Consider the following 18,219-nt stretch of genomic DNA (forward strand, 5'->3'; position numbering starts at 1 on the left):
TCTCAAAACATGGGGGGGGGGGCTTGTCCCCTCTGGCCCCCCCAGGTTTTCCGCCCCTGCTTTTGTCACTTGATCCCCCTGCCTTCCGCTCCACTTCATACATTTGTTTTCCTCCTTCCATTGCATTGGCTCTGTGCATGATTAAACATTGTTTGGGGTCGAGGTTGGCTTTGGGTACATGTGAAATAGCTTTTTGCTCTGTTTCCTCTGAATATGACAGCGGATTAATAAACGCAGTTATAGGTGACTTATTCCATCATGTCTCTTCAGCATTTAGTATAATCATGGGCGATCTTCCATCTCAGGTCCCATTTCCTGTACTTACCTCATAATGCCCATTTATCTCAAAATCTAATTGTCTTAATCTTGGTTATATTCAGTAACTGTATAGTATATCTAATTGTACAGTATATCATGGTATTCCCAGTTAGAGAATTCCAAAGATGCATAAACACATTGGATGAAAACATTTTCTCTCATCTCAGTACTGAATATTTGACACCTTATTTTGAAAATGTGAAACCTGATTCTGGACACCCCAGCCATAGAAATTGTCATTCTTGCATCAATCTGTCAAGGCCCCTTAAAATATTATATCTTTCAATGAAGATAGTTACAAAAAGCTGGAGTAACTCAGTGGATCAGTCAGCATCTCTGGGGAAAAGGAATATGACGAGAGACCTGCAACATCCTCTCTCGCTGCTCCCCCTCTGTGATTCCTCTGGCTCTCCGACTCTACCACCATGTTTTAAACCTGATTCGCTACCACAGCCATGAGTGTTTTACCTATTCCTTCTCTCCAGCGAAGCTGTCTGAGCCGCGGAGTCACTCCAGATGTTTGTGTCTACCTTCGGTTTAAACCAGCATTTACAGTCTCAAGACCGGTCTAGACCCAAAAGTCACCCATTTCTTCTCTCCAGAGATGCTGCCTGTCCCACTGAGTTACTCCTGCATTATTTGTCTGTCTGCAGCACCTTCCTATATCTTTCCATGAGGTCACTTCTAATTCTTCTACATTCAAGAGAATATAGGCTCCATCTGCTTTAATCTCCTCTCATAGGACGCAACCTGTATCCTAGAAGCAGTTGATTCTTCATTGTCCATTTATCACAAATCTATCCTTCCCTACATGGGGCCATTTTTGTTGTGTCTTGCAATCAAGGCCAACATATCATTTAACTTCCTGATTGTTGTTGCACCTGCAAGTTAACCTGCTGAATATTTCCAGTATTTTCTGTTTTTATTTCAGATTTCCAGCATCCGTAAGTTCATAAGAAAATTCCTGTTAACTTATTGTGCTTCATTTACATGGGTAGCTAAGGAACACCAGCACCTCTTAATCTCACACCCACACCATCCTGGCCACACACTCATCTCACCATTGTCATCAGGAAGAAGGTACAGGGGGCCTGAAAACTGGAACGTCCAGGTTCAGTAACAGCTTCTGCCCTACAGCCATCAGGCTATTAAACACAACAACGAATAAGCTCTGAGCTCTGAACTGCAAAATACTATATTATTATTGCACTATATTTGTTATTTATTGAACTTTTTATTTTTTTTCTCTTCCCCCGTCATGTACTATGTTTACATATTCACATATTCTGTTGTGCTGCAGCAAGTAAGAATGCCATTGTCCCATCCAGGACATATGACAATAAAACACTCTTGTCTTGTCTCTTGTCTTTAAAAAAATACACTACTTGTCTATTTGTTGTGTCAAAGTGGATGAGCTCAAATTTTCAACATTATACTTCAGCTGCTGGATTCTCACCCTTTCACTTAGCCTGTCCACATGCCCCTGAATCCTCTATGCATTTTTTCTTACCACTCACACTTTCAATTAATAGCAAACATGGGTATTTTACACTTGATCCCATTACTAAATCTTGAATACAGATTGTGAACAGCTGGAGCCCAGGGACAATCTTCACATACTCCACCAGTCAAAGTCTGCCAACCTTAAAATGAATTGTATATTCCGACTTGCTATTTTCTGACCATTAACCCATCATATCTGTACATTAGCACTCCCCCTCCCCCAAATCCCCACAAATCCCATGTCCTTTCATTTTATTTAATAGTGTGGCACCTCATACAGGTTTTCTGGGTGCACTGTTACCTTTGCTGCCCATTACATCATCAAAATCTCTCCGACATCCATGTAAGGTCTGCCTGATCCTATTTTTATTTTCTTATCATTCTGTTACCACATCTTACACTTATAATGGCACAGAGGAGGGCATTCAGCCCTTCAGTCAATGCTGCCTCCAATCATAATAGTTTCCATTAGACATAGGAGGCGAATTATGCCTTTCAGCCCATCTAGCCTGCTCTCCCGTTCGATCATGGCTGATCTCTTTTCCCCTCACAACTATTACCTGCCTTCGCCCCATAACACCCTTTGACTCCCACACTAATCAAGAACCTATCATAGAGTCATAGAGTCTCATGAAATCGTACAGAGTGGAAACAGGCCCTTTGCCCAACCACCCCACGCTCTACTTTAGCACCTGCCACAATTGATCCATAACCCTCTAAACCCATCCTATCCATGTACCTGTCCACATTTCTCTTAAACGTAACGATAGTACCTGCCTCAACTACCTCCTCTGGCGGGTCATTCCATATACCCACCACTCTTTGTATAAAAAAGTTACACCCTCTGTTTCCAATTAAATTTTTGCCCCCTCGCTTCAAACCCATGTTCTCGATTCCTGTTCGCTGGGCAAAAGACAGTGCATTTACCTATCAACCAATGACTTGGCATCCTCAGTCATGATAATGAATTCCACAGATTCAACACCCTCTGGATAAAGAAATTGCTCCTCATATTCATTCTAAATGTATGTACTTTTACTCTGAGGCTGTGCCTCTTGTCCTAGACTCTTCCTCAACTAGAAATATCCTCTCTACATCCACTCTGTTATTTAAAGGTAGGTTTCAATGAAATCCATCCTCATTCTTCTAAACACCACGAGTACAGGCCCAGAGCCATCAAATACTCCTCCTGCGTTAGCCCAATCATCCTAGGGATCATTCTCGTAAACCTCCTCTGGACCCTTTCCAATGCCTGTATAACCTACCCCAGACATGGTGTCCAAACCGCTCACAATATTCCAAATGTGGTCTGACCCGCACCTTATAAAGCCTCAGCAATACATTATTGCTTTTATATTTCACTCATCTCGAAATGAATGTTAACATTGCAGTTGCTTTCCTTACCACAACCTGAGTAAGCCTGCAAATTAACCTTTGGGGATTCCTGCAGCGGCACTTCCGATTCCCTTCCCACCTCCGATTTCTGAATCAGATCCACATTTAGGAGATAGCCTATACCTTTTATTCCTTCTACCAAAGTGTATGACCGTACACGTTGCTATGCTATATTTCATTGGCTACTTCTTGGCCCACTCTCCCAACCTGTTCAGGTCCTTCTGCAGACTTCCTGTTACCTCAACACCACCAGCCCCTACACCTATCTTGGTAACATCCACAAACTTGGTCACCTCAAATCCATCGTTCAAATCATTAACATACTGTATAAGGTGAAAACCCTGCAGGACACCACAAATCACCAGCCGCTAACCAGAAAAGACTCCTTTATTCTCACTCTTTGCCTTCTGCCAGTCAGGCAATCTTCTATCAATGCTGGTACCTTCCCTCTAACACCATTGGCTCCTACCTTGTTTAACAGCCTCACGTGTGGCACTTTATCAAAGGCTTTCTAAAAACCCAAGTAAACGCAATGTAAATAGTCATCTGCCATTTCTTTGTTCTCTATTATTACTTCTCCAGTCTCATTCTCCAGCGGTCCAATGTCCACTCCTGCCCCTCTTTTACCCTTTTGGTATCCCCTTTTATGTTGTTGGCTACCTTACTTCATATTTCTTCTTTTCGTCCCTTATTGCGTTTTTAGTTGCCTTCTAGTGGTTTTTAAAAGCTGACCTATCCACTAGCTTAGTGCTAATCTTTGCCATATTATATGCCTTCTCTTTTGCTTTTATGCTGTGTTTGACTTGTTTGACAAGTTATAGGAGTAGAATTAGGCCATTTGGACCATTGAGTCAACTCCACCATTCAATCATGGCTGATTGCTGCGTCCTAATCCCATATTCCTGCCTTCTCCCTATAACTTTGACACCCATTCTAATCAAGAATTTGTCTACCTCTGCCTTTAAAAATGTATCTATCCACTGACGGCCTCCACAGCCCTTGTGGCAATGAGTTCTACAAATTAACCACACCTCCTTTCTAAAAGAGCGCCCTTTAATCCTGAGGCTGTGACCTCTGGTCCTAGACTCTCCCACCAGTGGAAACATCCTCTCCGCATCCACTCTCTCTATGCCTTTCATTATTCTGTAAGTTTCAATGAGGTCCCCCCTCAACTTTCTAAACTTCAGTGAGTAGGTGCCCAGTGCTGTCAAACGCTCATCATATGCTAACTCACTCATTCCTGGAATCATTCTTGTAAACCTGGACCCTATCCAGAGCCAGCCCATCCTTCTTTTCAGACTTCCGCTGTCAGCCACGGTCTCCTCATTCCCCCCGAGGTATGTTTCTTCTTCTTTGGAATGAAAAAATCCTGCTTCTTTCGGATTACTCCCAGAAACTCCTGCCACAGCTGCTCCACCATCATTCCTATCAGGGTGGCCTTCCAATCAACTTTAGCCAGCTCCTCCCTCATGCCTTTGTAATACCCATACATCTGATTTCAGCTACTCCCTCCAATACTGCAGGTTGAATTCTATTATGTTATAATCACTGCCTCCTTCACCTTGAGCTCCCCAATGACTCTGGTTCATAACTCTGCACCAAATCTAGAATTAACTTTTCCCTCATTGGCTTGACCACAAGCTGATCTAAGAAGCCATCTCATAGAGATCCTAACAATTTATTTTCTTGGGATTCATTACCAACCTGATCTTCCCAGTCTACCTGCATATTGGAATCCCTCAGGACTACTGTAACATTGCCTTCCTTACATGCCTTTTCTGTCTCCTGATGTAATTTGTGCCCTTTATCTTGGTAACTCTTCAGAGGGCTGTATATAATTCCCATCAGTCTTTTTACCCTTGCAGTTTCTCAACTCTACCCACAAGGATTCTACATTTTCTGATCCAATGTCATCTCTTGCAAAGAATTGGATTGAATTCCTTACCAACAATTATCTGTAGTAAACTCCATTAGCAATTCATTAGCGCACTTGCCTAGCTGATTAAGATCCTGTCATAATTTGTGATAACCAACTTCACTATTCACGATACCATCTACTTTAGTGTCATCTATAAACTTAAACCCCTGTCCCACGGTACGAGTTCATTCCAAGAGTTCTCCCGAGTTTGCTCTGATTCGAACTCAGAGATTTACGGTAATGGCCACTCGTTGGTACTCGGGGCTCTCGTGGCCATTTTTCATCACGTTGAAAAATCTTCACGAGTCTTCCCGTGCTTACCTGCCGTTAGCGAGTCTACCCGAGTACCTGCCGTTAGCGCTAAGAGACGTCCCTGAGCTCTGACGTACCCGCTACGTTCATTCTCCGTGCTTACCATGAGTTTGATTTTTTTTTAATGAACTCGTACCGTGGGACAGGGCTATTACTAATCATGCCTTGTACATTTGCATACAAATCGTTGACATATAAACCACAAACAGCAATGGGCCCAGCACCGATCCCTGAGACACACCAGGCCTTCAGACCCAAAAGCAACCTTCCACCATCACCCTCAGCTTTCTTCCATGAAGCCAATTCCCTATGCAGTTGGCTCCCTGCTCCAGGATCATATGTGATCTAGTGTTCAAGAAGGAACTGCAGATGCTGGAAAATCGAAGGTACATAAAAATGCTGGAGAAACTCAGCGGGTGCAGCAGCATCTATGGAGCGAAGGAAATAGGTAAATTTTCAGGCCGAAACCCTTCTTCAGACTGATAGGGGGTGGCGGGGAGAAGGAAGGAAAAAGGAGGAGGAGGAGCCCGAGGGCTGGGGGATGGGAGGAGACAGCCCGAGGGCTGAGGAAGGGGAGGAGACAGCAAGGGCTAACAAAATTGGGAGGATTCGATGTTCATGCCCGCAGGATGCAGACTCCCCAAGCGGAATGTGAGGTGCTGTTCCTCCAAAACACCGGAAATTGGAGGAACAGCACCTCATATTCCGCTTGAAGAAGGGTTTCGGCCCGAAACGTCACCTATTTCCTTCGCTCCATAGATGCTGCTGCACCCGCTGAGTTTCTCCAGCATTTTTGTGTACCTTATCAAAGGCTTTGCTGAAGTTCATATAGACAATGTCAATATAGACAAGGGCTTTTCACTCATTAACGTTTTTGATTACTTCTTCAAATTGATGTGATCAAGGCAAAATTTCTGATCCACATCTGTAACCTTTAATCAAATGCCACTGAGGAAAACTCAGGAGTTTGGCTGGATTGGTGTATTAAGCAAAGAGATGGATTCTCATCTCACCTCCAACAAATGTCTGTAAAATAAGAGTTTGAGGCACTCCTTTGCACCTTAATATTATGGAATGTGTGCTCAGAATTAAAAGTGTCTTTAGGAAGAAGATGAGAAGGGATTTCTTTATTCAGAGGGTGGTGAATCTGCGTGTGAGGGATAAGATGATTAAACCACCATCATTGCGAGGGGCCGAGTGTTTGAAGTCACCGACCTTGTGATGGGCCGAGAAGTTGGAATCACCAACCTTGTGATTCGAACAAACAGTCAGACCTTCAGAGCTGTTGATAACATTGTAGAATAACAAGATGAGGTAAGGAATGTAGCTGACAACACAGAAGCTATTCTTTAGGTCAAAGGCAATTAAGTAGGTTAGGCCAACAGATACTGCGCATGCTTAATAAGTTAAATTAATATTAACTTTACGCCCCTCATGACAAAGAACCTAATTTAAATGTACATGCGATGTATGATGTGGGAGGAGAGGGAATGATTGATGACGCACGGAGGGGAGGGTTGGAAGATTGTGAACCTCGGTACCCTGATTGGAAGGGGTCAGAAGGGGAGGCGTCCGATCAATAAAGACTGTATACTGAATTGTATAAAAATAGACGTTTTTCCTTTGCTCGGGGTGTCTCAACTTGGAGAGGCACCCGATTCTGCAGACTCGCAAATAAAGCATTTCTTGTTTCCACGATTTAGTCTCTGAGTAGTGATTGTGAGCACAAACAATATATCTCACAAGTTGGGGGCTCGTCCGCGATCGCCACTCCGGCCGCTTGACGGAGGCACGAAAGGAAGGGAAGGTGCACCCTGCTGATTTCAGCAGTCTCTGATCTCCTTGCTTGCCGTCAGCGGTTTGAGCGAGTGATATTCGGACAAGAGACTCTGGAAACAAGAGGGAATCCGGTGAAAGGGATCAATCAATCGAGCAATTCCTGTGCACAGGACTCGGGTAAGAATATTGACTATTAAGTATTACTCGGGCGATTGGGTTCTGTTGGACGGGAAAAGGTCTGACAGGAGTGGGTAACCGGAACGGGCAAAGTAAGGGCCCGGGGAAAAAGGCTCAAACTGGTGAATAGCCGCACATTCTGCCTGATAGTCCATTGGGTGGATGTTGCACGGATGGGGTGAGGGGGGGGGGGGGGGGGTTAGGTGTGCGTCTGGCTTATTGAGACATCCGAAGAGTTGTCGGATTGAGAAATAAGTGGCGTTGGAACCCAACCCAAAGAACCCCCGTGGTCAGGGCATCTGCTCCTCCCGTGAGGGGGGGCGAGAACCAGGGACCCCAAACTTTCAAAGAAGAGAAAGAGGAAGGGGTGAATGGGGGGACCAAGGTTGGGGTCGCCCGGGAAATAAAGAACAAGGATCGGGGATGGCGCACCAGGCCATCCTGGTGTTATCATTGTCACAAAGAAGGACACTTTAAAAGAGAATGTCCAAAGATAAGGCATGAAGTACAATCGTACACACTGATGGAGGAATAGGGGGGTCAGGGGTTCCCCTCCTTGGGGTGTGTAGGACGTACACGGGAACCCTTGGTAAACTTAAAATTAGGCCCCCAAGGAGAAGACACGGTATTTATGGTGGATTCAGGGGCGGAAAGATCAAGTGTAACCAGGATACCGGAGGGAATGGGATTAGGGGAAAAGCAAGTCAAAATCTCTGGAGTAGGGGGAAAGGTAATGACAGCTCCCGAGATAGAAGGAGTAATGGTAAGATATGAAAATCGAGAGGCCATGGAAGACTTAATCCTGGTGCCCCAGGCAGGAATAAATCTGATGGGAAGGGATTTACAAGTTCAATTAGGAATGGGCACAGCTCCCGTAGGTGGACAGATTATAGTACAACTATATAAATTGACGACCGAAGATGAAGAAAGAATAGTCTCACAGGTGTGGGCAAGAGAGAGAAATAGGGGAGGGCTAAGAATACCATCTCTGAGGATAGCCTTGCGAGAAGGAAGTGAAGTAGTACAAGTAAGACAGTATCCGATTTCAATGGAAGGAAGGAAAGGGCTGCAGCCAATTATAGAAAACTTACTGAAGGATGGAGTATTGGAGAGTTGTATGTCCCCCTACAACACGCCAATACTCCCTGTAAGAAAGACTGACGGAACGTTCCGACTGGTCCAGGACCTAAGAGAATTGAATAGGGTAGTTAGGGCTCGACACCCGGTAGTCCCAAATCCTTATACCATAATGGGACGTATACCCCCTAACCATAGGTGGTTCAGTGTGGTAGATCTGAAAGACGCCTTTTGGAGCTGCCCCCTGGCTGAGGAAAGTAGAGACCTCTTTGCATTCGAGTGGGAAAACCCAGACACACTGAGGAAGCAACAGTATCGATGGACTGTGCTCCCTCAGGGATTTACTGAATCCCCGAACCTGTTCGGGCAAATATTAGAACAAGTATTAGAGGATGTTCCCAGGACCTATGGGACACAATTATTGCAGTATGTAGATGATTTGTTACTATCAGGCGGAGAAGAAGTGCCAGTAAGGGATGCAACCATAACCCTCTTAAACTTTTTAGGGGAAAAGGGATTGAGAGTGTCCAAAAATAAACTACAATTTGTAGAACAGGAGGTTAAATATCTAGGACACCTGATTAGTGACGGGAAAAGGAGAATAAACCCCGAAAGAATAGCTGGGATCACCGGGCTGCCGATGCCAAGGAACAAAAAAAGAAATCAGGACGTTTCTCGGGTTAATTGGATACTGTAGATTATGGATAGACAATTACACCCGACAAGTCAAGTTCTTGTATGATAAATTGTGTGAGGAGACTGATAAAGTACAATGGGATTCTGAGGACGAACAGAGATTTGGAGAAATAAAGAATAGCCTGATCACCGCACCAGTACTGACCCTCCCGTCCATCGATCAACCATTCCATCTCTTTGTTAATGCGGAGAATGGAATTGCGTTGGGGGTACTGACACAAAAGAGAGGAGGGAAGCGACAGCCAGTCGCATTCCTTTCTAAACTCTTGGATCCGGTATCACGAGGGTGGCCTGTATGTATTCAAGCGGTCGCAGCAACAGCAATATTAGTGGAAGAAAGTAGAAAATTGACATTTGGAGGTGACCTGGTAGTATCCACTCCCCACACGGTCCGGACAATACTAACTCAGAAGTCCAACCAGTGGTTGACTGACTCCAGGATCCTAAAGTACGAAGTGATACTTATGGAAAAAGACGATTTGACCATTCTGACCGATAAGAATTTAAACCCTTCCCAGTTTTTATACTCGGCGGACGACGAGCAGGAAGGGCAAAGACCAGAACACTACTGTAGCGAAGTTATAGAACTACAGACCAAGAGCAGGGAGGATTTGGAGGAGCAGCCTCTGGTAGAGGGAGAAAGGTGGTTTATAGACGGTTCTTCCTGCTGTATAAATGGAAAAAGATATAGTGGGTATGCCATAATAGGAGGAGAAGGATTTGAAGGAGTGGAGGCGGGCAGGTTGCCATGTAGTTGGTCGGCCCAGTCATGTGAATTGTATGCCTTAATACGGGCGTTAGAATTGTTGGAGGGGAAGGAAGGAACGGTGTACACCGACTCCCAATATGCATTTGGAGTAGTGCACACGTTTGGGAGAATATGGAAAGAAAGGGGGATGATTACAGCAAGAGGAAAGGAGTTGGCACATGAGCAATTAATTGAGAAGGCGCTGGAAGCATTACATTTGCCAGAAAGGATAGCGGTGGTCCATGTGGCGGGACACCAAAAGGGGAACTCATTAGAAGCAAGGGGAAATGAAGCGGCAGACGGAGCCGCCAAAAAGGCATCGACAGAAGGAACAGTGAGGATGTTGTCTTTAATACCATTAAGGGAAGGAGTAGGAAAGATACCTGTATTCTCACAGGAGGAGGAGGATAAAATGAATGAGTTAGGGGCTCGGCGTTCCACTGACGGGAGGTGGTGGACGCCGGATGGGAAACAAATGTTAACCAAAGGATTAACTCGGGATTTGATGACACAACTGCCCAACATAAAAGGACTGTTGGCACAAAGTCCACCACTCGAGTTTCCAATACACGCTATAAAGGCCGGTGACTGGGTACTGATTAAAAGTTGGAAGGAGGAGAAACTGCAGCCCCGGTGGACTGGCCTATACCTGGCATTGCTGACAACGGAGACAGCAGTACGAACAAAAGAAAAAGGGTGGACACATGCGACCCGGGTTAAAGGACCCGTTGACCCGCCGTCAGTTCCTGAGAAAGACGATCCAGTGGACGGTAAAACCAGGGAATAAGCCCCTGGCATTAACTTTCAGTAAGAAATAAGTGTATGAAACTAACAGCATGAAAGGAGCAGTTGTAGTATTACTAACTATGTATGTAACCATTATAAGAAGTGTTAATAAATGTGATAAGTGCTACCATCCTATCAGATATGGAGGGCGAACAACCAGAGCATTTACCTATCATTCCCATGTAAGTGATGATTGCTACGACCTAAGGACTAGAGCTGTTTGTCAGGACGGGGGGGGGGGGGGGGGGGGGGTATTTTGTTGTAGAAAATAAGGCACATGTAGGAAGTTTTGGGCACATTACCTGCCCAAAAGGGGAGAAATGGGTCTGCATGACCAAGAGAGGACAGTTAGGCATCCCTTCCCGAGCCAGGGAGGAAACATTAGACAAAAAGAAGGAGGTAGTGATAGGGAAGTTAGCAGAAGCAGTAGTCAACAAACCTCCCCCACCTTCCCAGCCTCAACTGCACCAGACTATGTATGATGAAATAAAGCAGCAGATTGAGATCCCCGAAGTGGGGAGAAACCTGTTTGTGGACTTGGCCCTCCGGATAGCCAGAACCCTGAATGTGACTAACTGTTGGGTTTGTGGAGGACCGCTGATGAACTCACGCTGGCCATGGAGAGGATCTATCATTGAGGTATGGAACCTGATAAAGTGGAATTTGACGGTGGGAAGAGATCGAAGTCCCCAGGAATGGGTCCTGACACACACCCTGGTTGGAACTGAGTGTATCGCCAGGCCCTGGGCAAAGGATGCCATCCTAGTAGGCAGCAGCCCCTGCCAGCGCATCATCACCCAGTGGCCAAATCAATCCCGAGTGTGGTGGCCAGAGGAACCTCAATGGTATCCCACTGTAAAGGATGAAGGAAACTGTACTATCTGGATGAAGACTGATGGAAGCGAATCGACTGGATTATGGAATTGCACCGGGAACAACCCTTACCAGGGAATCCCAGTGTTGCAGGACATATGGGACAATGTTACCTCTAGTGGACCGGCCCCTGAAGGACTGCTATGGATATGCGGACACAAGGCATACTCGGCATTGCCAGAAAAATGGAGTGGGACTTGTTTAATTGGACTGATACAACCAGGGTTTTTTTTTGTTGACCACTGAGGAGGGGCGGTCGCTAGGAACACCCATCTTTGACGATCTACACCGAACGAAGAGAGGAATGGACATCGGAAAATGGGAAAATGATGAGTGGCCACCTGCAAGAATCATCTCATATTATGGACCAGCCACTTGGGCACAGGACGGATCCTGGGGCTACCGGACCCCAGTGTATATGTTAAATCGGATCATAAGACTACAGGCAGCGCTGGAAGTAATTACTAACCAGACTGCATCTGCACTAGAGATGTTGGCAAATCAGCAGACACAGATGAGAACAGCGATATACCAAAACCGTTTGGCCTTAGACTACTTACTAGCCGAAGAGGGAGGAGTATGCGGAAAATTCAACCTCTCTAATTGCTGCCTAAACATAGATGACAACGGGCAAGCAGTAATGGATATATCAGAAGGAATCAGAAAAATAGCACATGTCCCGGTACAGAGATGGAACACAATCATGGGAGCAGGATGGTGGGATTACATCTTAGGAGGAGCCTGGTGGAAAGCGGTGGGACTGGTGATTTTATGGGCATTAGCTGCATTGATCATTATCCCCTGTTATATACCATGTCTCAGGGTTCTTATAACTAGAAGTATAAGCCAAATGCAGGCAGTTGTAGTCCCCATGGGGGAGAAAGGGGGCGTCCAGAAGATAATGATAATGAGGCCGAGAGAGGATCCAGAGGAAAGAGAGATAAAAAGAATGTTATTAGCTTTGGAACAGCAGGAAGTCTAGGAATGGGGTTTAATACAGGATGCGTAGCAAAAGAAAAAGGGAGGATTGTGAGGGATAAGATGATTAAACCACCATCATTGCGAGGGGCCGAGTGATTTTAGTCACCGACCTTGTGATGGGCCGAGCAGTTGGAATCACCAACCTTGTGATTCGAACAAACAGTCAGACCTTCAGAGCTGTTGATAACATTGTAGAATAACAAGATGAGGTAAGGAATGTAGCTGACAACACAGAAGCTATTCTTTAGGTCAAAGGCAATTAAGTAGGTTAGGCCAACAGATACTGCGCATGCTTAATAAGTTAAATTAATATTAACTTTACGCCCCTCATGACAAAGAACCTAATTTAAATGTACATGCGATGTATGATGTGGGAGGAGAGGGAATGATTGATGACGCACGGAGGGGAGGGTTGGAAGATTGTGAACCTCGGTACCCTGATTGGAAGGGGTCAGAAGGGGAGGCGTCCGATCAATAAAGACTGTTTACTGAATTGTATAAAAATAGACGTTTTTCCTTTGCTCGGGGTGTCTCAACTTGGAGAGGCACCCGATTCTGCAGACTCGCAAATAAAGCATTTCTTGTTTCCACGATTTAGTCTCTGAGTAGTGATTGTGAGCACAAACCATATATCTCACATGCGGAATTCTTTGCCATAGAAGGCTATGGAGGCCAAGTCAATGGATATTTTCAGGGGTTATGGGGAGACGGCAGGAAATTGAGGTTAGGAGGGAGAGATAAATCAGCTAGGATTGAACGATGGAGCAGACTTTATGGGCGGAATAGCCTAATTCTGCTCCTATCACATGACCTTATGACGTAATGACCTCATCAAAAACTGTCAGATTTAGATCCCTTAGTGCAGGACCAAGTGAAACCTGTATTGGAACTTTCCCATTCCAACCAGATGCCCCATCCACGCCCATCCCACCTGCCTGCTTTTAGCCCATACCCCTTTAAACCTTCCCTATCCAGGTACCTGTCCAAATTGCTTTTAAAGTTGTTATAGTAGCTGCCTCAACTACCTCCTCTGCCAGCTGGTTCCATACACCCACCCTCTGTGTGAAAAGGTTGCCCCTCGGGTTCCTATAAAATCATTCACTCTATCTATTACCCTCATGATTTTCTACACGGATACAATGTCATTTTCATTGATTTCATTGATGCTAGCTGAGGGAGAAGTCGGTATGTCTAGGAAGGAACTGCAGATGCTGGTTTAAACCGAAGATAGACACAAAAAGCTGGAGTAACTCAGCGGGTTAGGCAGCATCTCTGGAGAGAAGGAATGGGTGACGTTTCGGGTCGAGACCCTTTTTCAGATTGAGAGTCAGGGAAAAGGGACAGTTTAACAGTTTAGCAAAAAACTTGTGCTATCTTTAATCAGTCAAGTACAAAGAAGAGAGCGTTGCGGCCACAGAGCCGGCAAGGACAAAGAACACACGAAGCCAAAAGTAACTGATAACTGGAAAATGAGAAAAAATAGACAGAACGCAGAAAACGAATTAATTTGAAATGGGAAACTGCCATGAATTGGCAATGAAGTGGTTAAGCTGCACAAAACTTGCTGAGTTAGCAGACATGCCTGATTCACTTCTGACTGATGCTTCCGCAACACGTTGAACTAAAACGAGACCCGCAAAATAAATACAGACGACGCTCAAGTAGAAAGATTAAATTTGGGAGTTAAGTTGGGAAAATGATTTTAAAAAGCTAAATCTATCACTGTCTCCCTTTGTTCCCCAGGCGCATCTTGAATTCCGTTAAATCTGAGACGTGTCTTATCCCACATGCTCCCCTCACCTGGTTCGCATTTTACCAGCTGGCCATTTCTAACATTTCATATATTTTACAGGCACTTAAAAAATGATATTTATTTTGGCCATTACGTTTGAGCAAAGGAATGTCGAACCCCTGTGCTTTTCCAACAATCACAGTGATCCTGTTTATTTATCTAAGTTCACGTTTGTTCAAATACACGGGCTTCAGGTCCCGGAGCACCCACAATTTCCTTACGTCCCCCCCCCTTCTCGTTACTTTGAGCATCCGACGTTTCAATGTCCACAGTCTGACTTAAATCATGAAACCTGCCCGCTACGATCTGCCTAATAAGCAAGTTCTATGCAACTGCATCAAGTGACAGCTTGACTTAATTTCACATCCTTCCCACTATAATTGTTCGAAGCATTTTAGAAAGTACGTGGCATATTGGAGTAGAGGTTCTGTCTAAGATGACATTAAATAGAGCGGACAGTTCAGCGCGGAAACTTGCCACTAGTGATCTTACCGGCGCCTTCAACAGATCTTTCGCTTCCCTGATGTATCTGTCCATGACACGGTTGTCACACAGGGGGCGCCACGGCACAATCTTTGCTAGTCTGCTCTGCACTAGGCATGTTACGAGCAGCAAAAAACCTGCAAATTAAATTGCAAAGACCACTTAGTACCGTTGATGCCACGCAATGTGCACTTTCAGTTGCTGGTTTTATGGTGCAATCACACTGCATTGTACAATCTCTGGGAGAAACCCAAAAGCAATGTTAAAGATCCAAATGTAATCCATGTTCTTTCTCTAGTTTATGATGAGAAAGTGCATTATTCGACGTACTAATTAATAAAATGTATATTTCTGAATTGTTTTCAATTAATCAACAACAGCAAACATAAAAATGCCACTTTAACCGTCAAACGTGTTCCATCTACTTACCATTTATATCCATAACCAGCGAGTTCTACTTTCCTCTTCTCTTACATGCCTTGATCCCTCATGTCTCAATCTGTTTTCCATTTATATTAATTGAGAGAGAGCAAGAGTCCTCAATTTCACAGAATTGTGTCTTTACTTTCTCGTTGAAAATTATGAAGACGAGTTGTATTTTATCACTTACAATAAGTTGTGAGACTTCCGGTACTTAAATTGTTCTGCATATCTGAAACAGTGACATCTCGACAAACCCAGTGATCTCACTAAATTTCCGCAACGTCAAGCGAAGAAAGCAAAGACGTTCCCGTTTATATGAATCAAGTACACCACCAAGCTAAGTGGATCATTTCACCATTTCACAGACAGGAACAGTTTTCGTTCGAAAAACTAAGAAAACGCCAGTAGATTTCAGCAGTGTGGGGTGCTGCATGCCAGTCTCCGTGGGAATTAATAGCACAGTAAAACACATTGCCGCATTTGTTCCACACAATGAGCCATACGTTTAATATACTGGAGAATCTTGGAATGGGTGTAAGGATGCAAGGCGTTATTTTGTTCTCAACAATCCCACAGCAGCAGTTAGTGGTGTCTGTCTCACGCACAGGTTCATTTCGCTGCATCTTATTAAAACAAATACTTGCCATTTAGTCCGACAAAAACTGACACTACTGTGTACGTATTAAACCCATTTCAGTCAATACGTCTCTCCTGTGGGACACGTTATATGGCGATCATATAACAGTAGTTTTTGTACTTGCGTCTTACTGATAAATTATGTCCAGTTTTCGGTAGTTAGTTCAACCTAGATTTTCTTCCAGATATGCAAGGTACAGTCTGAGTCCTGCACACATCTGCAGGGCAGCAAAATAAACTTGTCATTGCTCAGAGTTGCGAAACTTCATTAGAGGTGGGTACATGGATTTTTTTTACTACTGCTTACGTGGAGCATGTCAGCGAGGACTGTATTTAGTTTTTATGTAACTTTGTGTATTTGTATATATACATGAATATATAGACTCATATATAGTCATATGTTATACACACACATATGCTCCACTGTCATCCCTGCTAGGGTATCTTTCCGGCCAAAGTTGACTGGAAAGATATCCAGCCAGGGATGACAGTGGAAAAAACAATGGCAGGTATTTCTGGGAATAATACAGAAGGTGCAGGATCAGTTCATTCCAAAGTGGAAGAAAGATTCTAAGAGATGTTAGGGGTGACCATGGCTGACAAGGAACGTCAGGGACAGTATAAAAACAAAAGAGAAGAAGTACAACATAGCAAAGATGAGCGGGAAGCAAGAGGATTGGGTAATGTTTAAAGAGCAACAGAAGATAACTAAAAAGGCAATACGGGGAGAAAAGATGAGGTACGAGGGTAAGCTAGCCAAAAATATAAAGCAGGATAGTTAAAGCTTCTTTAGGTATGTGAAGAGGAAAAAAATAGTTATGACCAAAGTTGGACCCTTGAAGACAGCAAAAGGTGAATTTATTATGGGGAACTAGGAAATGGCAGATGAGTTGAACAGGTATTTTGGATCTGTCTTCACTAAGGAGGACACAAACAATCTTCCTGATATAGTAGTGGCCAGAGGATCTGGGGTGACAGAGGAACTGAAGGAAATCCACATTAGGCAGGAAATAGTGTTGGATAGACTGATGGGACTGAAGGCTGATAAATCCCCAGAGCCTGATGGTTTGCATCCTAGGGTAGTTAAGGAAGTGGTTCGTGGAAGCATTGGTGATCATTTTGCAATGTTCAATAGAATCAGGATCAGTTCCTGTGGATTGGAGGGTAGCTAACATTATCCCACTTTTTAAGAAAGGCGGGAGAGAGAAAACGGGAAATTATAGACCAGTTAGCCTGACATCGGTGGTGGGGAAGATGCTGGAGTCAATTATAAAAGATGAAATGGCAGCACATTTGGAGAGCAGTAACAGGGTCGGTCCGAGACAGCATGGATTTATGAATCATGCTTGACTAATCTTCTGGAATTTTTTGAGGATGTAACTAGCAAAATGGACATGAGAGAGCCAGTGGATGTAGTGTACCTGGACTTTCAGAAAGCATTTGATAAGGTCTCACATAGGAGATTAGTGGGCAAAATTTGGGCACATGGTATTGGGGGTAGAGTGCTGACATGGATAGAAAATTGATTGGCAGACAGGAAACAAAGCGTAGGGATTAACGGGTTCCTTTCAGAATGGCAGGCAGTGACTAGTGGGTTACCGCAAGGCTCGGTGCTGGGACCGCAGCTATTTACAATATACATCAGTGATTTAGATGACGGGATTCAAAGTAACATTAGCAAATTTGCAGATGACACAGCTGGGTGGCAGTGTGAACTGTGAGGAGGATGCTATGAGAATGCAGAGTGACTTGGACACTTTGGCAGAGTGGGCAGATGCATGGCAAGGTTATCAACTTTGGTAACAAAAACAGGAAGGCAGATTACTATCTCAATGGGGTCAAGTTGGGAAAAGGGGAAGTACAACGGGATCTGGGGGTCCTTGTTCATCAGTCAATGAAAGTAACCATGCAGACAGTGAAGAAAGCGAATGGCATTTTGGTCTTTATAACAAGAGGAGTTGAGTATAGGAGCAGAGAGGTCCTTCTGCAGTTGTACTGGGCACTAGTGACACCACACCTGGAGTATTGTGTGCAGTTTGATCCCCTAATTTGAGGAAGGACATTCTTGCTATTGAGGGAGTGCAGCGTAGGTTTACAAGGTTAATTCCCGGGATGGCGGGACTGTCATATGCTGAGAGAATGGAGCGGCTGGGCTTGTATACTCTGGAGTTTAGAAGGATGAGAGGGAATCTTATTGAAACATATAAGATTATTGGACATGCCAGAGGCAGGAAACATGTTCCTGATGTTTGGGGAGTCCAGAACCAGGGGCCACAGTTTAAGAATAAGGGGTAAGCCATTTAGAACGGAGACGAGGAAACA

General features: G+C 44.4%; 1 protein-coding gene across 2 annotated transcripts in view; it reads right to left on the reverse strand.

Moving 5' to 3' along the window:
• Positions 1-16,016, reverse strand: part of LOC116980082 (erythropoietin-like) — a 65,134-nt gene extending 49,118 nt beyond the window's left edge. The window contains exons 1-2 of one of the 2 annotated variants that reach the window (XM_033032179.1): positions 15,449-16,016; positions 14,848-14,975 (exon numbers count right to left, since the gene is read on the reverse strand). In XM_033032179.1, the coding sequence (XP_032888070.1) occupies positions 14,848-14,975; positions 15,449-15,488 (168 nt within the window). In that variant the 5' untranslated portion in view covers positions 15,489-16,016. Of the gene's footprint in view, positions 1-14,847; positions 14,976-15,267 lie in introns of both variants that reach the window. The other variant, XM_033032180.1, reaches the window with a different exon arrangement.
• Between the last annotated feature and the right edge of the window lie 2,203 nt (positions 16,017-18,219).

Source organism: Amblyraja radiata, chromosome 13, assembly GCF_010909765.2.
Source record: "Amblyraja radiata isolate CabotCenter1 chromosome 13, sAmbRad1.1.pri, whole genome shotgun sequence".
Taxonomy (NCBI): domain Eukaryota; kingdom Metazoa; phylum Chordata; class Chondrichthyes; order Rajiformes; family Rajidae; genus Amblyraja; species Amblyraja radiata.